The sequence below is a fragment of the Acanthopagrus latus genome, chromosome 22, assembly GCF_904848185.1.
Source record: "Acanthopagrus latus isolate v.2019 chromosome 22, fAcaLat1.1, whole genome shotgun sequence".
Taxonomy (NCBI): domain Eukaryota; kingdom Metazoa; phylum Chordata; class Actinopteri; order Spariformes; family Sparidae; genus Acanthopagrus; species Acanthopagrus latus.
In genome coordinates this window covers 16,362,157-16,384,643 of record NC_051060.1, presented here as the reverse complement: position 1 = coordinate 16,384,643, position 22,487 = coordinate 16,362,157, and the positions used below count along the sequence as shown (strand labels likewise).

The following is a 22,487-nucleotide window of genomic DNA, read 5'->3' as shown; positions in this document are numbered from 1 at the left end:
ATGAATTTGTGGCCACAGTCTTAAAGAAAATAAGGCTTTATTGCATAATAAGCAAGTATGACAGCTTCATAAATGTCTGGGGAAAGAAAAACAAAAGACTTGATGCACTGAAAACGCATATACAAAACATATGTACACATACTTTGAAAGGTATTTGGAAGTTTTGCCAAAAAAATAAAAAATAAAATGAGGGGGGAAAAATTAAATATAAACAAAGAGTGGAATGCCGTGTGAGAAAAAAATACTGTCACAAAAAGAACAGAAGTGCAATAAACACTTAAATGTCAAGAGAGCATAAAGCTTATACTTACTTGAGAATATATATACACATTAAAAATATAAAAACGCATGCATAGTTTATTATGTTGCGGTATTTTGAGGGTACCAAGTCAAAAAAAAAGAGAAAAAAAAAAGAAAGAAAATCTATATAAAACATTTGTAGAAATCTTTTCCTCACATGCCCGTTATGTACAGAGTTACTTTGGACATGGCTGACTTTTCATTACGATTCAGAAAAAAAAAAAAAAAAAAAAAGTATATTAACATGAAAAGGGAAATTCTTCAGAGTGTATTTTGATTCAACTGGAGCCAGAAACATGGCAACATTGAAATTTGTCAGGTACAGCTCAGACTTTCAAAAATGTCTGCCTTTGTTTTCATTATTTCTTGGGGAAATGTCACTTTTATACTTTTATCCTTCAGAAATAAACCAAGAGATCAGCATTATGCTACTGCCAAAATCCTTACCTTAAGAGTTAGGTAAACAATTTTTGAAGTGTTGTTCTAATTAATAAACATTAAATACTGATTTAAAGATTTAATCCTTGAAAGGGAAAAAACCACAAGGCTAGGGATGTCAGCCAGGAGGGCTTCTCCTTGTCTCATGTTTTGATAAGGCACAATGATAGAGTATGTACAGTATTTGCTGTATAAGGACACGTCTCAAACAGTGAAATTATATTCATAAATTATTTCAAATTTACTGGACAAACTCGTTTTTTAGTCATTTGAAATGCTTTTAGGTTAGGAAATGTGACAAAGACACACCTGATCACAAGATGCTGTGATTCAAAATACTGTGAAAATGTACTTTGTGCATCTTTAAGAGGAGGAGGAATCTCAATAGAAATATATCAGCTCCATAAGAAGATGGGAGCAGACTTTTTTGACACTGACAAGGAAGGCTTTCGGGAAAATAAGGTCGTGATTAAGACAAATGATGGGGGAAAAAAGATCCTCGATGCTCCTCCGATCAATAGCAAAGGTGACCAACAATCTTGATAGAAATAAATAAAAACATTTGTTACAATGTCAAAGTAAATATTTGCTGTATTAATCAATACTCTGTTAAAAATAAAGGAACATTTTAGAACAGTGATTCAGAGAATACTTTTGTTTGGCAAACTCTTTCAGAGTAGAGGAAAAATAAATGTTATAATACTGCTGCCACCTACTGTTCATGCAGCATAGTGCTGTTTCTAATAACGGCAGAATAATGAATGAGAAATGTAGCAGACTGATTTTTTTGAATTCTCAGAACACACACTGGGGGGAACAGACGTACACATTCACACCTCATACATGCAGTCTCAATACAGAAGGACCAGGTCCAAGAATAAAACCCAATGGGGGGAAAAGAACATCTGAATACAATGATTAGGAGAAATGGTCAATTTCTATACAGGCTAACTCGAATTCTTTCCTCCCATGAGGTGAGTTTATATGAAAATACACTAAGATTTCCATAAACTGCCACATAGAAAACTCATCATGAATCTGTTCCAACCAGCTAGAAGTTGTACTTGTATTTCTTGTTACAGTCCTTGTGCTAATCTGAAGTACCGTTGTCGTTTATCTGGTGCCGTTCTGCCACGTCGCGTAAGGTCAAAGTTTTCAAGATGCCAGACTCAAATGAGGCGGGAGTTCTTGAGGAACTGGATGAGGACCTGGTAGACAAACTTGTACTGGGAGATGGTCTGCACCATCAGCATCCTCTGCTGCCTCAGCCCTGACAACATGGTGGGAACCTCAACCGGCTGGGGGGAAAAAAAAGAGAAGAGGAAAAGACAAGTTAATTAAAGTTAGATTACACTGCCTCCTCTCCTGAAGCAGCATTTGCGTTTTCTCCCTGGGATGTTGAATGATTGTTGTTTCAATGTTGGGATCCAATCCAGATCCTGTCCTGTTGTGGTCCATAATAAGTTCCAAAAAGTTTCACCGACACCTAGCCATTAGCTCGACATCCTTCCTGTACATCCTATAGCAACAAGTTTGTGTACACAGTTTGCAGGCTTTATACTCTTTAAACCTGATGTCATACTTTTTTGTGTGATCAAAGAGAGCTTGAGTCATTGCTTTAGTCTCTTACAAACACAATCGTCTTAAAACGATGAAACAGGAAAATAATTTAGATGTGGATATACTTAAAATGGAAGAAAGTGGGTTTTGTAACGTAAAAAGCAGCCGTTGAGACGAGTGTTTAACGTGGAGCATCTGATCACAAACATTTTTCAATCAAATAAATCACAGAGAAAAAAAAAAAGCTTTTTATAACAATATTGATCAAATGTGCTCCAGAACATTTGATCAATATTGTTATAAAATATTGATCAAATTGTGCTCCAGAACATTTGATCAATATTGTTATAAAAAGCTTTTTTTTCTCTGTGATTTATTTGAAAGAGACAGCCTGACTCCACCATTGTTGGGAATAATTAATAATCGGAGTTAATATCACCATCATAGTTATCTGTATCTGAGGGCTCTTTATGTAGATAATTCCTACCTCATTGTGCTCCAGGCAGCTGATCATGAGCTCAGTGAGGATGACCACACCGGTGCGACCCACCCCGGCGCTACAGTGCACCACCACAGGTGGATTGAGGCTCTTCGAGGTGTCCAGCATGGAGTTAGTGTGTCTCCTCACGGACTGGATCTCCTCTAGGTAGGCTGTAGGACAGGACGAAGGAGAAGCAGGTAAGATGTTGGCATCGTGTCTGACAGGTTGTTGAATGCTGTTTACTGCTTTTGCATCTTTTTACACTTTAAAGGAATCATGATTACACTTATTTGCTTTCCTCTGAACAGCTGGATGAGAATATGAGAAGCTAGAACCAGGAGGCAGTTAGCTTAGCTTAGTTTATCTCAAAGAGCGGATGCACTTCGAACAGTTTGTCTGATAAAACCAAAAATTATCATTTTTACAATTCTTGCATGAATTAAATAACAGAGAAAAGTTGAAATGATTACTTTTACAGATGCTGGTAGGTGTTTCCTTTAACACTGGACATCAAGCTAGCCTTTTCTCCCTGCTTTAAGCTGCCCCCAGTCATTATAAAAAGCACCGACTGGCTCCAGCCTCATACTTACCACGCAAACATGATATTCATGTCTAACCAGCAAATTCAACAAAATGTCAAACTATTCCTTTAATCAGATCATCACTTCCTGCTATGTCTTAAACTCCACACACACACACAAAAAAAAATCACAATAATGACAACACAGTCCCACTCACAGAGGAATCCCTGGACATATTCGGGGCAGCCCTGCTCAGGCCAGTCGGTGTACTGCAGGTGCCAGACCGTCCTCTCCTGGCCAGACAGCAGGTGTTTGACCTTTAACCCCGTGGTGGCGTAGCAGCCCGAGTCGGTGCGGAATTTGGTGGTCACCTTGAATTTGCCATGAGTGGCCGAATTGTGTTTCGAGCCCAGTTTGGGCCAGTAGCGGTGACTCTTGGACCTGCCGCCCTCCTGGTTGGAGGATGAGGATGGGTGGTTGGTGATTGGAGGAAAAAGAAAGAAGAGAAGAAGAGAATAAGGGTAAAATAGACACACACCATAAACACAAAGACGCAGCGACACACACACGTGCTGCTGTCTTCTCGCGCACAGACAGGCGCCAGCTGTCGGCCCGCTGAAAAAGATCCACATCTGCCTGCGCCATGTGTGCATAATGTGTGTGTGTATGTACCTCCTCGGCGGTAACCATGGCGATGACGTTGACCCCCTGCTCCCACACCATCTGCCAGAAGTCGGCACAGGTGTTGGCTAGCGGGCCCTGGGTGGCGATGTAGTGCCACTCCTCCCCTCTGATCATCACCTGGGAGAACACACACACAAACACAAACACACACAAAAGAATCTATTAGTGCACGTGGAGGCAACAGCGAACAACAATCAGCTTACAGGCAGGCACACAAACAAATATGCTTACTAAAGACCACACTGAACCCCCCCGACCAGTTGCTGGGGTTGTTTTTTGGCTCCTGTTACGTTTTTCCCCCACAGTGTGCACCTCTGTGGAAAAAACACTATCATGACAATCAATTACGCTTGTGTAACATAACACAGTTATAATGAAAATAAAAATATGAAAGGGAGTGTTGTCATTTCTTTGATTATTCGTGTAAAATTTGAAAGAAATGGAATAAGTATATACAACATTGTCGAAGTGCCTACATGTTATTACAAATAAAGGAAAAAACGAAATTCAATAACATTTACAATCTCTACTCTTCTTCTAACAGCTTGTGGTTTTGTCAAAGGTTTGCACGACGGTTGGTCTCACTATAGTCATTCATTGCTTTCCAGTTCATTTATTCAATTTAAAGTTTATTACAGAATGTGGTCAGAGTTGAGGGATTTTGGCAGAAATTTCAATGAGACATTTGAAATGAGTAATAACGTCGTTTTGATGACATATCATAATATTAAGCTTACATCAGGTTATTTTTCCCGACTGAAATGTTTGTTGCAAATGATTCGTTCAAGGACTGTCAGAAATTTGAACATCCAGTGGTAATTTCTGTTTTTACAATTTCTTGGGCCATTTTCAAGAAAAAGAAATTGTGCCTGTCAAACCTGCCCGAGAGTTTTGGGGTTCTGGGTGGTCTGAGAATTAATTCATCCTTCTAAAAGTCTAAAAATGTGAGCAGCGAGTTTAAACACATTGACAATAATCTCATTGACCACTGGAGGGCAGTATAAATTTCATTTTCATCCAAAGTCTTTGGAGTCTTTCCCCCTCATTTATAAAACTACCAACCCCTTGTCTTCAGCTTTCTTCAGCTGCCCCTCATTAATAATCATTAGGCATCACACAGCACTGAGAAACTTCCCATCATCAACACACTCCAGCCACACAGACTTTTGAGAGAGCCATTACATAATGAGCATGTCCCAGCTAATACCTCAGGCCACCTCGTGACTGTAAACACTGTATTAAGAGAGGGATGGGGAATAAACAAGGCCTTTTGTTCTGCAGCAGTTACCTTAAATGATGGGGGGGGTAAGAGGGTTACACCGTGATAGGCAGCGACTCAGTGCTGCTTTGGGGATCGCACTCGGGTATGCACACAAAATGCAAACTCATGCATACGCACAAGCTTGTGCTCGCACCCTGTTTGCAACCACGCATGAATAGAGGGGCTAGTGAGAGCAGCTCAGGTTGACTTAAGAGGGTTTGGAGTTTGGACCGCATTCTTCGGGAATTCCACCAGCTCTGTGAGCTTAAAGGCCCAAACAGCCCTCAACAGCTGCCTTTCATCCTTCTCCTCCGAGACGTTCGCTGCTCAGGAGCGACCACAACAAAGACGACAGAGAGCTGAATGTATCCAGTTTATGCTCTTTGTTTTAATTCACGCTGTATGATGTGGGTGTTGCAAAGCACTTTGGGACTGTAGCTGAAATGAAGAGCCGTACACATAAACTTGAATCTTATGAAACACTTTGTGAAATGTTATATTACTGAATGTGACTGTTTTACCAGTAACTGTTACTGTCTTCAGTTCACACTGAAAGCTGACAGATGATTCGATATTATATTATGTATATCATGTTGACATTCATCTATGTTTTTATCCATCAGTTTTTATTTGCGCATAAAAACCTGAGTGGTAGTGCTGAAAATCAAATGAAAACAAAAAATAAACTTTTTAGGCTTGACTGAGGTGGAAAAGTTGGAGTGCTGATAAAAACAATATGTGACTAAGTGCAATGGAGTTGGTGAATAAATCATGATGGAAGTGAAACACTTAAGCTTCACTCAGGTCTACACGTGACTGACGGGATGAAAAACTGCACATGTGGATGTATATTCCACCATGTTCCCTCCCTCCTCTTCTGCAGTTGTTTAATTGCACCCGACTGGAGGACCAAGTGAACCAATGAACCAACTCCCAATATTCGCATGGCAGAAGTGGGTGGAAATGCACATCCATTCTCCTTTTTTTTCCAGGTTGATTTATAACGAGCACCATTGCTGTCCAATGACACAATGTATCTCCAATTTTGATATTTCATTGTTGTCAGATACACTGAATGTTTCATTCACAAGTTAAATTCACCATCTAAAAAAGGATTTCCTGAAAAGTTATTTTTTCACAAAGAAGAACAAAAAAAGAACAAAAAGGACGATATTAATGTATTTATGTGGAGAGACCTTCCACCTTTCATGATAACTGTTACTGTGCCTCTGCTGTGTGTGTTCCTGTTGTCTATCTGTTTCTCATTCCACACTCCTCCCTCTCTACCTGAGCACACCTGAGTGTGATCAGTGCACAGGTGGAGTGGGGGAGGTGATAGGAGGGCAGAGAGTGCAGCGACAGAGGTGCATGGAGATCACAAACACACACACACACACACACATACAAGCAGGTTTGGTTCTCACCCTCCATGCGTATTTACGTGCTGGGGTTTTGTTATTTTAGTTTACTGTGCTGGTTTGGGCTGGAGGTGACAGATTGTTCAGTTAATCGTCTCTTTTGTTTTAGGATTAGTTTCCATATAGGCAGCTGAGGGGGAGACGCGGGGAGCTATGGCCCACTGCGTGGTTGGTCCAACATCTTCCCATCTTTTGTTCCCTTTGGCCGGGATCTTCAGCCCCCTTTTGGTTGTGTCTAGTGTTCTTTCGGGAGTAATTTGAATGATTTAATAAAGCTTGTGGGTTTATGGTTAACCTTGTGTCTGGCATCCTTATTATATGTTGCATCCTCCAACCCCTTTTGAGCCTCGGTTTTGACTGCTGTGAATGGAGGCTGTAACACGTACAGACAGTGGAAGCATCAGATCAGGGCTCCCAGTATTTTTTGGCCCGCCAGATGTTTCCAGCTCTTGCTTTTTGTAAAGTACAAATCTCTATAAATATATAGTATATCAATTATTATTATTAACTGATAATATTATTATTATTTATCGATTATTTTTCAGAAACTGAGCACTGTGAGCGGAGTGATACTTCGTGCAGAAGTCAATCATTAAGGGAACTTGAGATCTCAGTAATATGGAAAACCCTGAGAGGATTAGATTCTCCTGGCAAAACATTTTTTCACCTGATCTTTAATCATAAGGAAAAACAATTTAGATCAGACTTAGAAAATGGATCACATCCACTTTTTTCACTTGCCTCTCGGGGCTTCAGGATAGTGCTTGCTCCTCACCTGTGGTCAACTTTCAGAGTTGACCCACCACGAGAAAAAAGTTGAAGCACTCCTGCATCAGATCAGTTACATTAATGTCTCTAATTCACTTTTACCCTTGACCCCTCAAGCGCACCTTGATATGAGAGGCATTGATGTAGCCCGTGTTGTTCTCCTTGTTTGGCACAAGTTCAACCCGATTCTCCTCGTACGGAACCACGTCGCGGAAGCGGTTGCGCTCTGTGTTTTCGGGCAGAGTTGCCGTGGTGAGAACGCAGTCCGCCCTCTTCTTGGGAACCTGCTCGTACTCAGTGAAGACCCGCTCCTCTTCCAGCTTCAGCTCCAAGGTCTTACACTGGAAAGAAAAGAGCGAGAAAGAGAGAAAGAAAGAGAAAGAGGGGAGGGGGGTGTTGGTCATTGAATTCCAGGGAACACATCATTCAGAGGTTTCTCTTTCAGTCCCCAAGAGGCTTTTATCCGTTTACATTCCACCATAGCGAAGAGACCATTCAAACCAGGGGAATCTCATTATAATATACGTCCACATCTCTAAACTCTCGTCATCAGTCACAGCTCTACGCTGACTTCTATATCAAAGAACTCAAAGTATGCATAATGCATCAACACAGCTGTAAGAGTGCAGAGTATGCAGCGGTCCTGGTGGGGGGTGAATGTTTATTAGGCCAGTCATGTTTGAGAGGGCAACATCTCTCTCTCTCTCTCTCTCTCTCTCTCTCTCTCTATCACTCTTTCTGTGTGGCTCACTTGCTCGCTCGCTCTCGGGTCACATTCTTAACATACCGACGGGCCTAGAGGCGATAAGCACCACCATGCCACGCGTTCCACAGCCCACTTAGGGCTTGCCCCCGTTAGCTTAGCAACAGTCGGGACAAAGGCTGTGTTTTGCACCTCTACACTCGAAAAAGGGAGCAGATAGTATTTGTGAAATGAAATCATTTGTAAATGTCTTTTTAGAGCCGCAGCCAAGATTCTTTTATCACTGCCTCTAGGCGTTTATCCTCCAATCACACAAGGAAAATGTGTGAACTGAATGAAAAAACTGTAAATCCAGAGGAACAACAGATGCATAATTGGGATGTGTTCATATTTGCAGTCTACAGTTGTTTGTTCACGTACTTCTTTGAGTCAAAAAGATCATAAAAAGCTCCTTTTATCATCATGGTACCATAAATCAAGGAATTTACAACAAATAACCTACAAGCTTTAAATACAATGCATCCGAGAAGTTTTGGGTAAAGAGCAGCAATGAATAGAAGGAAATTATTCCAACAGTAACACCTTCATTTTTAGAGGTTACCGCCTATCAATCAATAGCACACAATGCACTACCAAACAAGCAATAAAACATTTTCTGGATCTTTCAAAAATACTTCCCAATACACAATAAAAGCCATGAAATCAACATCTTACCCGTTCATCTGTGGCGGACTTGCCGCCCTCCTCTGCGGGACTCTCCGGGACAGGCATTCGGGCCACGTACAGGCCGTTGAGGGCGGCCATCATCAGCGGCCTCTTCATTGAGTCCACGGACATCTTCTGTCTCTCCAGCGTCTTCAAGAGAGAGGAAAATCCCGGTGTCATGCTCACAGGTACTGGCAGCATTGCAAGATGGACTGACCTGCGCTGGCCCTCAAATCGGTCAGCGTGCACATGTGTAGAAGTAGGTGGGGAATGTTTGCGCGTGCACGTGTCCGGTTCGTAGGGTAAACCGTGCTGTACCAGTCGCCTTGTATCCGGTCCAAAGGTGTGAACTAACAAGCCCCGTACACAAAGCCTATTAAGGAGCAGACTCGGAGCTTCTTATCCATCTCACTTCAGCCTCAACTTAAAATGCGATGCTTGATTTGTCCTTCCTCCCATATTTTTCATTCTTTTAGTCCTTTGTTTACTCCCACCTACCTCCTTGGCCTCCTTTTCCTCATAGAACACACGCTCCCTCTGTCACCCTGTCTGTCTTTTTTTCCCCCCTCTTTTAACGCGGCAGCCAAACTCTGACACACATTGCGCGGTCCCTCCTTCCTCCACGGATTACCTCTCCTAATCTCCGATGCTAATAAACCTCCAGGACAGCTCCACCCTTCACCTCGCCACCTCCTTCATCCCCTGTCGGACAGTCAAAACAACAGCTTGAGGGGTCACTAGGGGTATCCTATAGGTATGAGATAAACCAGCTGGTATAAATGAGGGACAACAGCTTTTAGATGCTTTGATATGTGAGTTGATATAGTGGCCACAATAGTCAATCAACCCACAATAGTTCAGGTCACCCCTGAACAGGGAGGTTTATACCCACTAAGTGAGCCGATTATATGATTTAACTTATACCTGGACTCTGGTGCCGTGTCAAATGTTTGTGCCTCAACAGAGAGCCCAGCTAACACAAAAACACCCAACCCAAAGAATAATCTGAGGGATTTATAAGGGTTTTAGCTGCCTGGGGGGACGCAGAGCCTAGTGCTACCCTCTCAGGTGCTGAACCCCGGATTACTGCTAATCAGCAGCTATGAAACTAGCTAGCAAACAACAGACTGAAATATTTTAAACTGTACCAGTATGGTGGGGGGTTTCTTGTCCAGTAAAAGACGATGCCTGGGTGCATACAATTTCTGATAAAAAAAAAATCCTAATATGACATGATTGAGCCTGTTATTGATGCTATGTTTTCAAAAGCAGTCCTCTCGTCTAACATCGCACTTACTATAACACTGTTGTGGGTATTATGGGCAGCTTAAAAAGAAACGATCAACAACGAAACCAGCGATAACTGCTGTTTCATTTCCCTTCATACCCACAATGCATCTTAGCCACTGAATGATATCACTGGAGGTGATTTATCAGCACTCCCAAAGACCTTCAAACACACCTTTATGTGTAAAATGTATGTAGTTGCCCTTTCAGCATACAATCTAAAACATATACAACAGAGAATAGCAGCAGTGTTTGACAGTTTGGGTGATAAATTATGGTAAAAATTGATAAATAATAACTATGTTGACAGAGTTGGTCTACTGCTGCCCTGATCAGTTAGTTTGTTTGTGTTCTAGTTTGATTTCGGTTGATTTTTGTGTTTTAAGGGTTAGATTGGACTCACCAAAGTTATACAAAAACACAATCAAGTTAACCAATCAAGGCAGCAGTAGATCAACAACTCCCATATCCTGCATTGTAAAATAACTACTTTTGTCGAAGGAGTTTAATGGCATTAGTGAGAGCTATATTGCCTTTCGAAAGGGCTGTCAGTACTCCTGGTGATTCTCCAAACTGGGGGTGTGTAAACTGGCATCTAGTGGAGGTAATACCCTGACTTTGGATAAGTACCTCATATAACCCCACATCAAAAAAAACCAAACTATGCCTTTAATCTTCTATTCAAACATTTTACGACTAATAAATCACATGGATTATCAAAAATATGTGTTGGCACAGGGATAAAATAAACCATGAATGAAGGAGAATGATTGTCTTACCCTCTGAGCGAACTCCCTCTCCACAATGCTGTCTTCTAGGGAGAACATCTCCGACACCGGCCTCTCTTTGACCGGCTCCTTCCGCACCCTCTCCTTCACGCTGGTCAGGTCCGGTTCTGAAATGGACGGACCCAAAACTGCTCCATTCACCCCACCCTGGTCTCCACGGGTCAGTGTCCCACCACCACCTGCTCCACCACCACTACCACCAACTCCAGGCCCACCTGGGCCCTGCCCAGCTTTGAGCCCACGGCCCTGGGCTTGATTTGGGTCCATTGGTCCCTGGTTGCTCTGGGGTCCTTGATTATGGTTGTGGTGGTGGGTGTGGTTCTGATTGTGGGTGTGGGTGCGGATTTGAGCATTGTTAGGGTGTCGAGGAGGACCAGGGTACTCTGGAGGGGGTTTGTTGGGCAGCTTGGCCAGAGCAGCCTGGAGCTGAACACTGATGTCCTCATTGAGTCCTGGGATTTGAACATCCAGCTCAGGCCTCTCCTCTTCCTCCTCCTCCTCTTCCTCACTCTCACTACTGTGTATGAGCATGGTCGCATTGGAGAGAGTCTTTTGATGCTGGTACGCCACTGGCCCAGATGGCGCTACAGAAGCATCAGGTGCTTTTTGGGCAGGCATCTGCATGGGGAGCTCCTGCGACTGCTGAGGTGGAGGTGGAGGCTGCGGTTGGGGCTGTGGCTGAGGGGATTGCGGCTGGGGTGGAGGGATGGATTGAGGCTGAGGGGGCATCACGTGTTCTCTGAGAGTGTTCCTCCGATGAAGGGGAGCATTCATGCCCTTCATCACCATGCCCTCCATCCCTCCTCCTCCACCTCCTCTCATGCTGCTGATCACCTCCATGCTGTGTCTTTTGCCCAGGGTGGAGCGGTGCTTAGCAGCTGCAGTTAACGGTTCGCTAACCTCCTGCAGGGACTGGTGCACCACAGCCGAGCTGTCCGGCTGGAAGGTCTTGACCGACAGCTGCACCATGCGGGTAACCAGCTCCGGACTGCTGCCCGCAGTGCAGCGGTGACGGTGGCTGGCCAGGTCCGGGGTGCTGGTGGCCGGGCGGAAGGAGCTAGAGGGGTATGGTGGAGGAGGGCGTGACATGTGGTTTCGGAGCATGTTAGCTGTAGCAGCATAGCTTCCCGCATTAGTCCCCTGTTGTTTGGTATTCGCCAGCTCGGGTGTGCTGACAGTGTGAGAAATGGAGCTTCCTGCACCTCCATGCCCACCACTGCCTCCACCTCCATTAACACAGGGTGAGTGACAGGGGCCCTGGCTGCTGGCTGGTCCTCCCTGATGAGGGCCATGGGACACAGGCTTGCTGTAGCTGATCTGCAAGGTGAACATTCACAGAAAAACAGTGTGAGATGTTGAAAAGACCAGAAATGTTGAAGCCAGTCAAACACAGAGCATCCACCTCTATCTCACCTGTGATGTGTACGGTCCTGGACTGGGCCCCAGGCCATGATAAGGGCCCCTCTCCCTCATCTCTGGCTGGCTATACACCAAAGCCTCAGGCTGCCGATAAGCACAGGCATTACTGATGTTCAGACTGCGCAGCGACTGGCTGTGGAGGTCATGGTGAGCGGGGAGCATCCGCCGCTTCTGCCGCATGACAGCATCGTACTCAGGCGTGGGCCGGTAGGACGGAGCGATGATAGCGCTGTGGCGGTGGCTGGGGATGTAATCCGGGCGCATGAGCTCACTGCCGGGGATGCTGAGGTTGGAGGACATGGGCGAGGGCGGGATGAAGGTCTGGGAGTGATTGAGGGAGCTCAGGCTGGGGCTGCTGTACATGCTTCCATTGGGAACGGTGCCGTTGCGGAAGGGAAAGTCCCCCGGGCAGCGGTCCAAACTGGTCTCTGACTTGTAGTAGGGGTCGTCATGGAAGATACTATCTAAAGATCACAAGAGGGAAAATGAAAGTTGTTGTTTTTTTGTACAGACTTGGAATGTTTTTGGAGGGTGTGTCCTTATATCTTAGCCTTAGTCAACCCTAACACTTCTAACATCTTCTAACAACATAAAACAAACCAAGTACTAATAGATTACCCAACATTATGAACCAATAAGAATACAGTTCCTGGTAAATTAATGGGACTCTCTTGATGGTGCTTTGAGTGGATTGTTTTTTCAATGATTTGTGTTTTTGACCTCTTAAGTGTACATGGTAATTTGCACAATAAGTAATGTTTTTTTTTTTTCCAAATGTGTCATCGGCAGAATATTGTCATTGGTGCACACGCAAGATGTGAAAGTGTCCTGACGCGCTCGCCACCATGCCGGATAAGTTTCTAAACATTTCAGGCATTTGTGAAAGTAATTGCAGATAAACTGACGGAACATTGAGAAAATCAAAAGAAGACAAAAAATTTACAAAAGCAGGAAAATAAAGGACATGATAAAATCCTCTGTATGTCCTTTTGGGCAAACCTGACTCTTAAAAAGTGAAAGGGACCAGGTCTTTTTCTGTGAAAGAATAGCTGTGTTTTATTCTTCCGTTCTATGGGCAGATGTTTTTTCTTTTTGTTTCTGTTAATTCAGTTTTTGTGTATTACATGTTGTTGAACTTGTTTCATTTTCTAAGCTGTCAATGATCAGCAGTAATCGGAGCTGCTCCCTCAAGGTATTACTGATGTAGCATAAATCTCAACATGCAGAAGCAGTAGCGGTAATACCAATGTGGAAGGATCAGTTTGGAAGATTTTCTTCCCACCATAATGGAGGAGACAGTGGTATGCATGTTATCCCTCTTTATTCAACAAACAAAGCATTCTCTCGTGTGAAACTATCTCAAACCCACAAGCAGGCAGACATACATAATCTCCATCCAGTGTGATGCCTGAGGTCAAGCTACAGAATGATCTCACACCCACACATAGTAGCACACCCAGAATGTTTTTCCACTCGCTCCGCTTTACTGTTGGGCCGACGTGAGTGAAGCTCCTCGGATTATAAGGCGGACTGAGTGTGTGAACGAGTCAATGAAAGAGCGAGGCACAAATGAGGTCACCGCTCGGCACCCCAAGCGTCGGGCTCTAATTGGCCGGGAGATTGTTAAAAAACGAATGGGGCTGTGAGTCACACGCCTGATGGGAAGGACACAATTAGCTCCATTCAAATGCTTCAGTTATTATCAGGCAGGCCGAGAGCTTCAATCACAATGTGGTCAAAGCAGTGAGCTGGAGACGTTGAGACTTACTCTAAATGTATGTGTGTGTGTGGCTGTGTGTGACTGTGTGTGTGTGTGTGACTGTGTGTGTGTGTGTGTGTGTGTGTGTGTGTGTGTGTGTGTGTGTGTGTGTCTGTGGTTTTACCTTGAGAGCTCTGCGTGTCCTGATAATGCTCCCCGTACTGGGAATGCATTGACTGGAAGTTACAGGACTGGGGCCGCGGCTGAATGAAGACACACATTAAAAGTTAAAAGGAGACAATTACTTGTTCCACTTAATTAAAGCCGCGTTTCCACACAAAGCACACCAAGCTTTTAATTCGGGGAACAACTTTTCACGGAGCTAAAATGTTCCCTCACCCTGGTGTTTGTCTGCCTTTCCATTGCAGTCTATAGACCTGCAAAGGTTCAAAAAGGTGACTGCTGTTATGACACATCCCTTTTGCAGACGAGTGACTAACAAGGCCTGGACTCGGTCTATCTGTCGTCTGGTTTCTTTCTGTAACTCCATGTTGATGTGTTGAGGCACATTAGAGAACATACAAACTGGTTTGTCGCTGCAGTTTCTTAAAATTAGGAGGATGAAATAAAATCCTGCGAGTGCTCATGCATTCAGAAATGTTCAGCCCCACCCCAAAGGTTCCTGTACCTTCAGAATAGGACTTCCCCCCAATCAGGAAATTTTTTTGGAGGAGAAAATAATGTCCCCAGATCTTAATTTAGACCTGCGGTGGAAACGCACCGAGTTACTCCAAAGGTTCCTCTTCCTGGGGAAATTTTCTGCAGTGGAAACGCGGCTCGAAGGAAAACCAGAAATGAAAAATTCAGTCATTATCTACTCAGCCTTACGGTGATGGAAACTCACGCTAATGCTTTTAGCTGAGCAGTTACAGTGAAGATTTCAACTTAGAAAATGGTGCAAATAACATTTTTTCAAATCACCCCAGGATCTCGGGGCTTCTCGAAACATGGATTACGCCATTTGATGTGTTCTCAGCTGTCCCCATCTACCATAGTTTTATTTGGAGAAGCTCCAGAATGTTTTGTGGACTGTGAAACTTCCCCTGACTTTCCATCAGCATGAGGATGAGCTGATAATGACTGATAATATTTTTTGGGCGAACTTTCCCTTTAAGTTATGCATAACATCATGATCTGCCACTACGCCACTTTGCTTCTGTCTTACATCCAAACAACAGGTGACTGTGACCGACTCAGATCCGCTCTAGGAGCCGCCGAGCTGTCAAACACCAGTACGCCAATGCCTGCGGTTCTCCAGACCGACATCTGAGCACTCCAGGGGACTGACTGAACATCTATTGTGCCGCATTTAGCTGAGCCATTGTCTGGCCAGCAGGGAGGGAGAAGCACAAATCACTGCCTTCATTGTCGCACCGGAAATCAGACCAAGCAACACCCTTGCAAACTTTTCCAACAACACCCACCACACCACCAACGCACGTTAAAACCGAGGCTCCACGGCACAATTAAGAGCTGCCCCGAGTGGGAGAACGGGGTCAAATCTCTCAACCGCAACCCGGTTTCTGTCGTCCCTCGCAAATTCCCCGTCTGTCTCCTGGCTTCTCTTCTCACTTGCAAAGGCCAGGGGCAGTAACAAAAACAGGACTGCGTCGACACCGCCAAGCAACGACTCACTGAAACACACTGAAACAAAGTGAGCGACTCCGACCGTACCAGAGATATGCGGTGGGTCCAGGTGGGTCTCCTCCTGATTGGCGCAGGCGAGTGCGTGGGCCTAAAAGGAAACAAAGTGACAACATATGAGATGATTCACAGACTGAAGGCGCTGTGAACTCTGTGTCATCAAGTCAAGATTAGCTTCAGAGGCCTACAGCTTGTTTTGGCATTCTTTTTTTTTTTGTCACATAACCTTTAAAGGGTGCGTGAACACTATTTTAAACAGTCAAATGACAGATAAAGCTGGATGTATAAAAGTGCTTTAATGGCCTTCAGCTGTCCTCAAGACTCACTCTGCACAGATCTTGTTCTGTTTGTAGAATTTGTGTCTGGCCGTGAAAAGACGGGCGATGTACTTTGCCATTTCCATATCCTCCTGCAGATGCAAACACACGGAGAAAAACATTAATATTTTGGAAAGCGCAAACTTGTATTCAAAGCAGATGGAGGACCAAAATTCGGCCCCGTGCTTGTCTCCGTGCAAGGATATCTGAGAATGCGTGTTTGACTTCCCACTGGAAAACCTTGTGTGAGGTGTGTGTGTGTGTGTGTGTGTGTGTGTGTGCGCACACGCAGACACAACACTCACCATGTGAAAAATGATGGTGTCGTCTCTGCTCGTTATCTCCACTGTGATGGCTGACTTGTTGTGCGCTATGGTGCCGATGTCCTTCCACCTGTCACACGCACAGAGAAAACGCACACGGAGGTTTGACTTTTCCCACACGAAATTCATAATGTTCTCTTGCATATTCAATCCTTTGTATGATACACGTGATCACAGATAGGGTTCAAATATATTTAGGCTGAAAAACAAAAATGCTTACTTGTGGAGCATAATGGATCTGCCATTTCTGTGTTTGACGAACACCCCGATGAAGGACACACCGATGAAAATATCGTTGGTGTAGTTGTCCTGCAAGAGAAGAATTCACATCATAAGGTGATCTTTGTGTAAAATAAAAAGAAAGGGGTGTGTTTGTGGGGGCGATAATGTGATAAATCTACCTTAGCAGGAAAGCTCTCCTGGCCAAAGCCATCCAGTTTTTCCACCTCCTTGATGTACAGCAGCTCTGCCTCGGCTGTCTGCATTCGACTGGAAAGCACAGACACGTTCAGCGGCAGGTACAAAGTATCCCCCTGTCTCTGAATCGTTCTCTGTCTCTTTTTTTCACGTGTGCACACACATGTACAAACAGTATCAAACAAAGCTAGACAGTACCAGTGACTTTTGTGCTCCTCTGCAACTTTCTGGGTCCAGTCCTCCAGCACCTCGTCTCCATTAGGCCAGTTCTGAGAGAGAAATGGAAGAGAAAGGTGAGAGAAGACAGGTGATGGAGGATGAACCAATCTCTCTCTTCAACACCCTTTCAAACAGTTCACAAGCTAAACTGTAGTCAATGGTGTAGCAGAGAACGGCACTTATCTTGCAATAAAGTAGATTCAAATACAGTTTCATTTATGCAATATACTTGGTAGCCACTTGGTCTTTATCTCAACCCTTACTGTCAATCACAGTCTAGCTTGTTCTGCTTCTGTTTTCTGTCTGTCGCTCAGGTATGCAGAGGGAGGAGAATGTGTGCCTTCAGGCAACACAAACAGACACACACGCACATATATATTTGAAGAGCGAAGATTTGAGGACTCACCACGGGGAAGAGCACGTACTCCCTGAGGAAGTCCTGAGACATGAACTGAGTGAAGTCCCCGAAGTCGGCTGGAAAAACATTAACGCACAAAAAACAATGTGAAGCATTTTAAAATATATGATTTTGATCTGAATGGTTTTATCTACACAGCTGTTAAGGTAAAATCATATTTATTCCCAAGGAAAATATGGTAACACAGGAAGATTGCATGTCAGGATGATTAAAGTCTTTCCAATTAAAACCAGGGTTAAAAAAAACAAATTTTGTCTCCATAAAATTAAAACATTCAAAATAACACATCTGCCTGGTTTAAGACAACACATGTTCATATCAAGATCAAATCAATATTTCCTTACATGTTTTTCTTTAAATCCAGCAACTAGCTACTTTTTGTGTGTTATGTTGCCTCCATATGAACTCTTGTGATAATCACAACCCTTGTCAGTCAGAATTTTTCTGAGCGATGAGAGCTCACCAGTTGAGACGTGTTTGCTGACATTCTTTAAAAATGGCAGAGGCCATGGAAGTTAATTTTCCAGTAGATGTATATTGTAGTTTTCACTCTTTTAGAGTTTTCCTTTGTAATTTTGTGTCGGAAGAAAATGTGACATTCTCGAGAGCCTCAAACTTTGTTTGCCTCTGCATAAAAACTAGCTAGCTTGCTAGACTGTTAGTCTCGGTAGTTTCTAGACGCTGTTCCCAAGCAGTGTTCTCAAGACTCAACCACTTGAATGTCCATGTTTAAACCACAAGCTCACAAGTTCCATTGGCTGCACTATTACATAACATTTCTCAGATACAAATTTGTAGAGTTGGTACATTAAGCGGGGGGGGAGAGAATCTTCTCTTTAGCTTTACTGGCTAACAAGTAGGTAAACTAGCTAACCCCTTTATTATGGTCCTGGTAAATACTCGAGGAAGTTGTGAAATTTGAGGCGAAGAGTTGCAAGAATACAGTGCCTACAGCACAGAGCTAATATCCCCACCTGCACACCATGTAACATGCTCAGTCCTTCAGACAGACTGTTCTGTCCGTCGGACAAAAGGAAGTACAGCGTAGGATCCTCGTCTCCCATCAGATAAGGCTCTTCCTGATGCTGCTAAGGCTAACCTTGGAACTAGCGATAAGCTAACTGTCTGTTTACATTCCCCCCGGGACACAGACAGCACCCAGGCACAAGCCCGCGGAGATGGATTGAGGTTGTGTGTGTATGTGTGTGTGTTTCGGGACTGATACCATAGGAACTCAAGTGGACTGGGCTCTCCCAGTGGTATGCAGCCATATTAGGTAGCGAAGTCAAGATGACCTGAGAAAGTGTGAGTTTGTGCTCACTCTTTCTCTCTTGTGCCGCCTGTCTCCGTCTGGTAGATTATTCACATGGGATGTTTGTCCATGCACGTGTGTGTGTGTGTGTATGTGTGTGTGTGTGTGTGTGTGTGTGTGTGTGTGTGTGTGTGTGTGTCTCTTACCTTGTACTGCTAGGCCAGCTAGTCTGATCCCCTGCTCCACTCCGCAGTGGAGACGCCCGTCCAACACCTCCTTCTTCACCTGCAGGTAATACTGATACCTGGACAGAAAGACAGAAGGAAGAAATAAAAAGGACGTTTAATTCAGCTTCACTATCATGAACTCTTATTTAAGTTTGACACTGATGTTGGAAATGTTTCCCTCGATAGGAAATGACCACAACAAATTCCTCGTATGTGTAAAATCGTACTTGGCAATAAAGCTTTTCTGATTCTGATGAATGTGTTTGGCCACACTAGCAGCTAGCAGGCACTAGCGATTGAGGATCCTCCTGAGGATGATTTGTAAGGCAGGTCAAAAATGCAGTTTAACAATTAGTGTTTGAAATAATATTTGAACTTCGTAGTCCACTATGTTGTATTATGATCAAATATCTTCAAAAGCAATGAGATTCCCTTAAGAGTCAGTGCGAGTTAGCAACCATTAGCAATATAAAACTTACTATATATACATACTTGCTAAACACTGGTCAACAAGGTAAACATATCATGCTCGCTACACATTGCTACACATGCTAGTACTGTCGCTGTACACATGTTAGCATGCTGGTGTTAACATGTATATGAATGTAGCACTGCATCTGAATAGGGCCTTGGCTGCGGACTCAATCCTCAATCATCTGGTGTCTGAATGATTGGAAAAATTGGTTGGAACTGGAATCTGTACAAGATTTTGCTAAACAACTTGCCAACTATTTCTGTCGCACATACAGCCAAATATCTGTCAAGCGGGACTAAACGTTTTCATTGGTCGTACTGGTGCACCTGAAAGTCAGCAGGACATAATACTGGCCACCAACCCATATTTTGTTTACTTATTTAATGTATTAAAAAACATAACAATGTATTATTGGGTGAACCTTAATTATGTACCGGTGCAACTAAATGAAAACGTTGTGCAGCCAGTGTAAAAAAGTTAGTCTGAACACTCCATGTTATTTCCACATTCCACTCAAAAGCATTGCAGTGGGAAGAACTTCCCAACTCAGGAAGTGGGATCATCCGAGGAGCACATGAAAGCACTGAGACACACGACGGCCCCTCTACCAGCTAAACTGTACAAAAACTCTGACAGAGTGGGTGGCAGCATATTAGTCTTCAGAAACTCACCAGAATCTGGTTCGGTGGTTACTGTTATTTTTCCAACTCGCCACACTGTCTCTGAACACCACTTATATAAAAATCCGGTTGGAAAACATGACGGGTTTTTCAGTTCAACACATTCATCCAAAGAAAGTAAGAAGAGCTGCGCTGGAGGCGTCGCGCATTAGCAGCTGACGGATTGCAAACATCCACCGAAGACACCGGAGAGAGAGAAGGAGAGAGCGATAGAGAGATGTGCTTCTTCTGCTTCTGGTTTGTGCAACAGAAAGAATGCATCAAGACAGTATTGGCAACGGCATTAGCCGGTTAAAACAACACCAGAGAAGCCTGTTGCAGCATCCGAGTGAGGAGTGAGTGAATCACCTCTATTTGAAATACCCGTGACTCATCTCTGACTTGAGAGGAATGCCAAATATATACCAGCAGGGGCCAAACAATATGGTTTATAGGTCTGTTTATAGGACGTGACATGGAGCTCACGCTAATCAGGACTGAGTTTAATCTTAGTTAGGACCAATGCAAGCTGGACGCAAAGATAACATGATTATTGCTGTGCGAATGTGACACACTGTTTTGGTTTTTTTTGGGGGGGCAGCGGTGGTTTTGCCAAGCGAAAGCCGATACGATTGACACTGTTCGGATGATGTTGGGCCTTCACACAACGCTGTGAAAGTCCCAAAACCAAAGAGGCCAAAATACCCCGAGCTCCTTAGGTTTCTGAGCTCCTTTTGTCCACTTTTAGCTGTGGTCCAACTGGATGTTTGTCTTTTGAAGAATGGGGGCGGCCACACAGGAGGGGAAAAGGGAGAAATGTCAGGGTGACCAAGCTCGGCCGCGTAAAAACTCGCGCACCGTTTCCTGTTTGATGCCATGGCGACCGCAGGCCGAGTCTTTCCAATGTGGGCTGCGAGACACCTTTTTTTCTGTCGTGCACACGGCCTGAGAGAGCCCCGGGGTGGAAGCGTACATCAGGCGGTGTGCATGCCAGAGTACACAATGTGGAAACCGCTCCACTATAGATGCTTAGTCATTCACTCTGGAGCACATCCTTCTGAGCTGATCCCTCAGTTCCTACATGTTCTCTCCTCTTGTTCATTCATCGGCTCCCTGTGTGCTTAAAGTTGAACCTCGCCGTTTTTAAGAGTGTTGTGCCCTCCTCATAGTCTTCCTCACATTCTCTCCCCCACTTCTTCTCCCTTCTCTTCTTTTTTGAGCTCCACTCAGCATACTCCCGGGCCTATAATCTGACCCCGCCCTCCTCCCTCACCCTGTCATTACACCCGTTGGCTAAGCTGCCATTCCGTTCCCGTGGCAACCCTCTAATTAGCCAACCCCAACCGCCGCGGCTGCATCGGGGGGGAGGAGGAGGAGGAGCCTGATGCGGTCTAAAAAATGGGGAGGGGCCTCACAGGAACACAAAACCCTTCAAATGATTGTGGACTTTGTTTTTACAAACTCTCCATGTTTTCCCAGCGCTCTCCGTATGGGGTCCGGGGAAATGTTGAGGTTGACAGTGGCTGGCGCTCATTCTGAGGTTCAATGGCAACAACACGCTGGTGTTTATACATATGCGAGGCCAGCGGTGGAGATGTGGACGGTAAACTGTTAAAATAACTACGAGCCAGTGAAAGCGTGACAGTAAAAAGGCAGCGAGAGAGCCGCAAAACGAACAGTGGTTCCCAACATTTAAACAAACCTTTGTTTACTTGTGTACAAAACCTGAATATGTCTACATGTTGTGTGTTTTTGTTTCATTTGAATACTTTCTAGAGACATGAAGAGGTAAAACTGTCCAGTACAACACTAGGACTGGGCGGTATGACCTATAATTTACATAAAGATACATTATCAGACTAGATTAAGTTCTTGAATATTGCAGTATAACAAACTTTGTTGCTTTGCGATTTGATGCAAGTATAAAAGGTTATGGAGAGTTTTTTAGAGCACTTCCTTTATCATAAATGGGATGTGTTAAAATGTTTTATAAACCATTTATTAGGAAATTGTTAAATACAATAGTTGCCAACTGACTTCTATGAACTTTAACTATTGCTTAGTAAAATATTGAACTGTTCATTAAGAGTGAAATAACTATTACCTTAAGTTTAATTAACTATCACTTCACAGTTTACTAATGATGGTCATTATTATATTACATAAATTGCCTCTATACGTTTTTTCTTTCTAAGCATGTATTGAATTGGGTTTACTCACAAGATAAATTATGAAATCAACTTTGAGATCCATAAATGTAACAATTATTTTCGTTCTTTTCTCACTGTGGCTCACCTCTGATATGTTAGTAACACCATTTAAATAGGTTGATGCCTCCCTGTCAGGAGCCATTAGCTGTTTATAGTTTATAAACATTTCAAAGTAATATGAGTGAATGGTTTGTTCTGAGAGTCAATGGAAGATTTATAATGGTTAGAAAAAGA

At 43.8% G+C, this 22,487-nt stretch overlaps 1 protein-coding gene across 4 annotated transcripts in view; it reads right to left on the bottom strand.

Moving 5' to 3' along the window:
- Nucleotides 1-20: 20 nt before the first annotated feature.
- Nucleotides 21-22,487, bottom strand: part of LOC119012690 (tyrosine-protein phosphatase non-receptor type 14-like) — a 43,864-nt gene continuing 21,397 nt past the window's right edge. For 3 of the 4 annotated variants that reach the window (XM_037086722.1, XM_037086723.1, XM_037086724.1), the window contains exons 4-20: nt 18,889-18,986; nt 17,419-17,486; nt 16,992-17,062; nt 16,778-16,865; nt 16,597-16,685; nt 16,359-16,446; nt 16,063-16,145; nt 15,767-15,827; nt 14,217-14,295; nt 12,328-12,797; nt 10,906-12,231; nt 8,849-8,989; nt 7,554-7,772; nt 3,973-4,101; nt 3,518-3,752; nt 2,786-2,949; nt 21-2,036 (exon numbers count right to left, since the gene is read on the bottom strand). In XM_037086722.1, the coding sequence (XP_036942617.1) occupies nt 1,908-2,036; nt 2,786-2,949; nt 3,518-3,752; nt 3,973-4,101; nt 7,554-7,772; nt 8,849-8,989; nt 10,906-12,231; nt 12,328-12,797; nt 14,217-14,295; nt 15,767-15,827; nt 16,063-16,145; nt 16,359-16,446; nt 16,597-16,685; nt 16,778-16,865; nt 16,992-17,062; nt 17,419-17,486; nt 18,889-18,986 (3,538 nt within the window). In that variant the 3' untranslated portion in view covers nt 21-1,907. Of the gene's footprint in view, nt 2,037-2,785; nt 2,950-3,517; nt 3,753-3,972; nt 4,102-7,553; nt 7,773-8,848; nt 8,990-10,905; nt 12,232-12,327; nt 12,798-14,216; nt 14,296-15,766; nt 15,828-16,062; nt 16,146-16,358; nt 16,447-16,596; nt 16,686-16,777; nt 16,866-16,991; nt 17,063-17,418; nt 17,487-18,404; nt 18,523-18,888; nt 18,987-22,487 lie in introns of those variants that run through there. The other variant, XM_037086725.1, reaches the window with a different exon arrangement.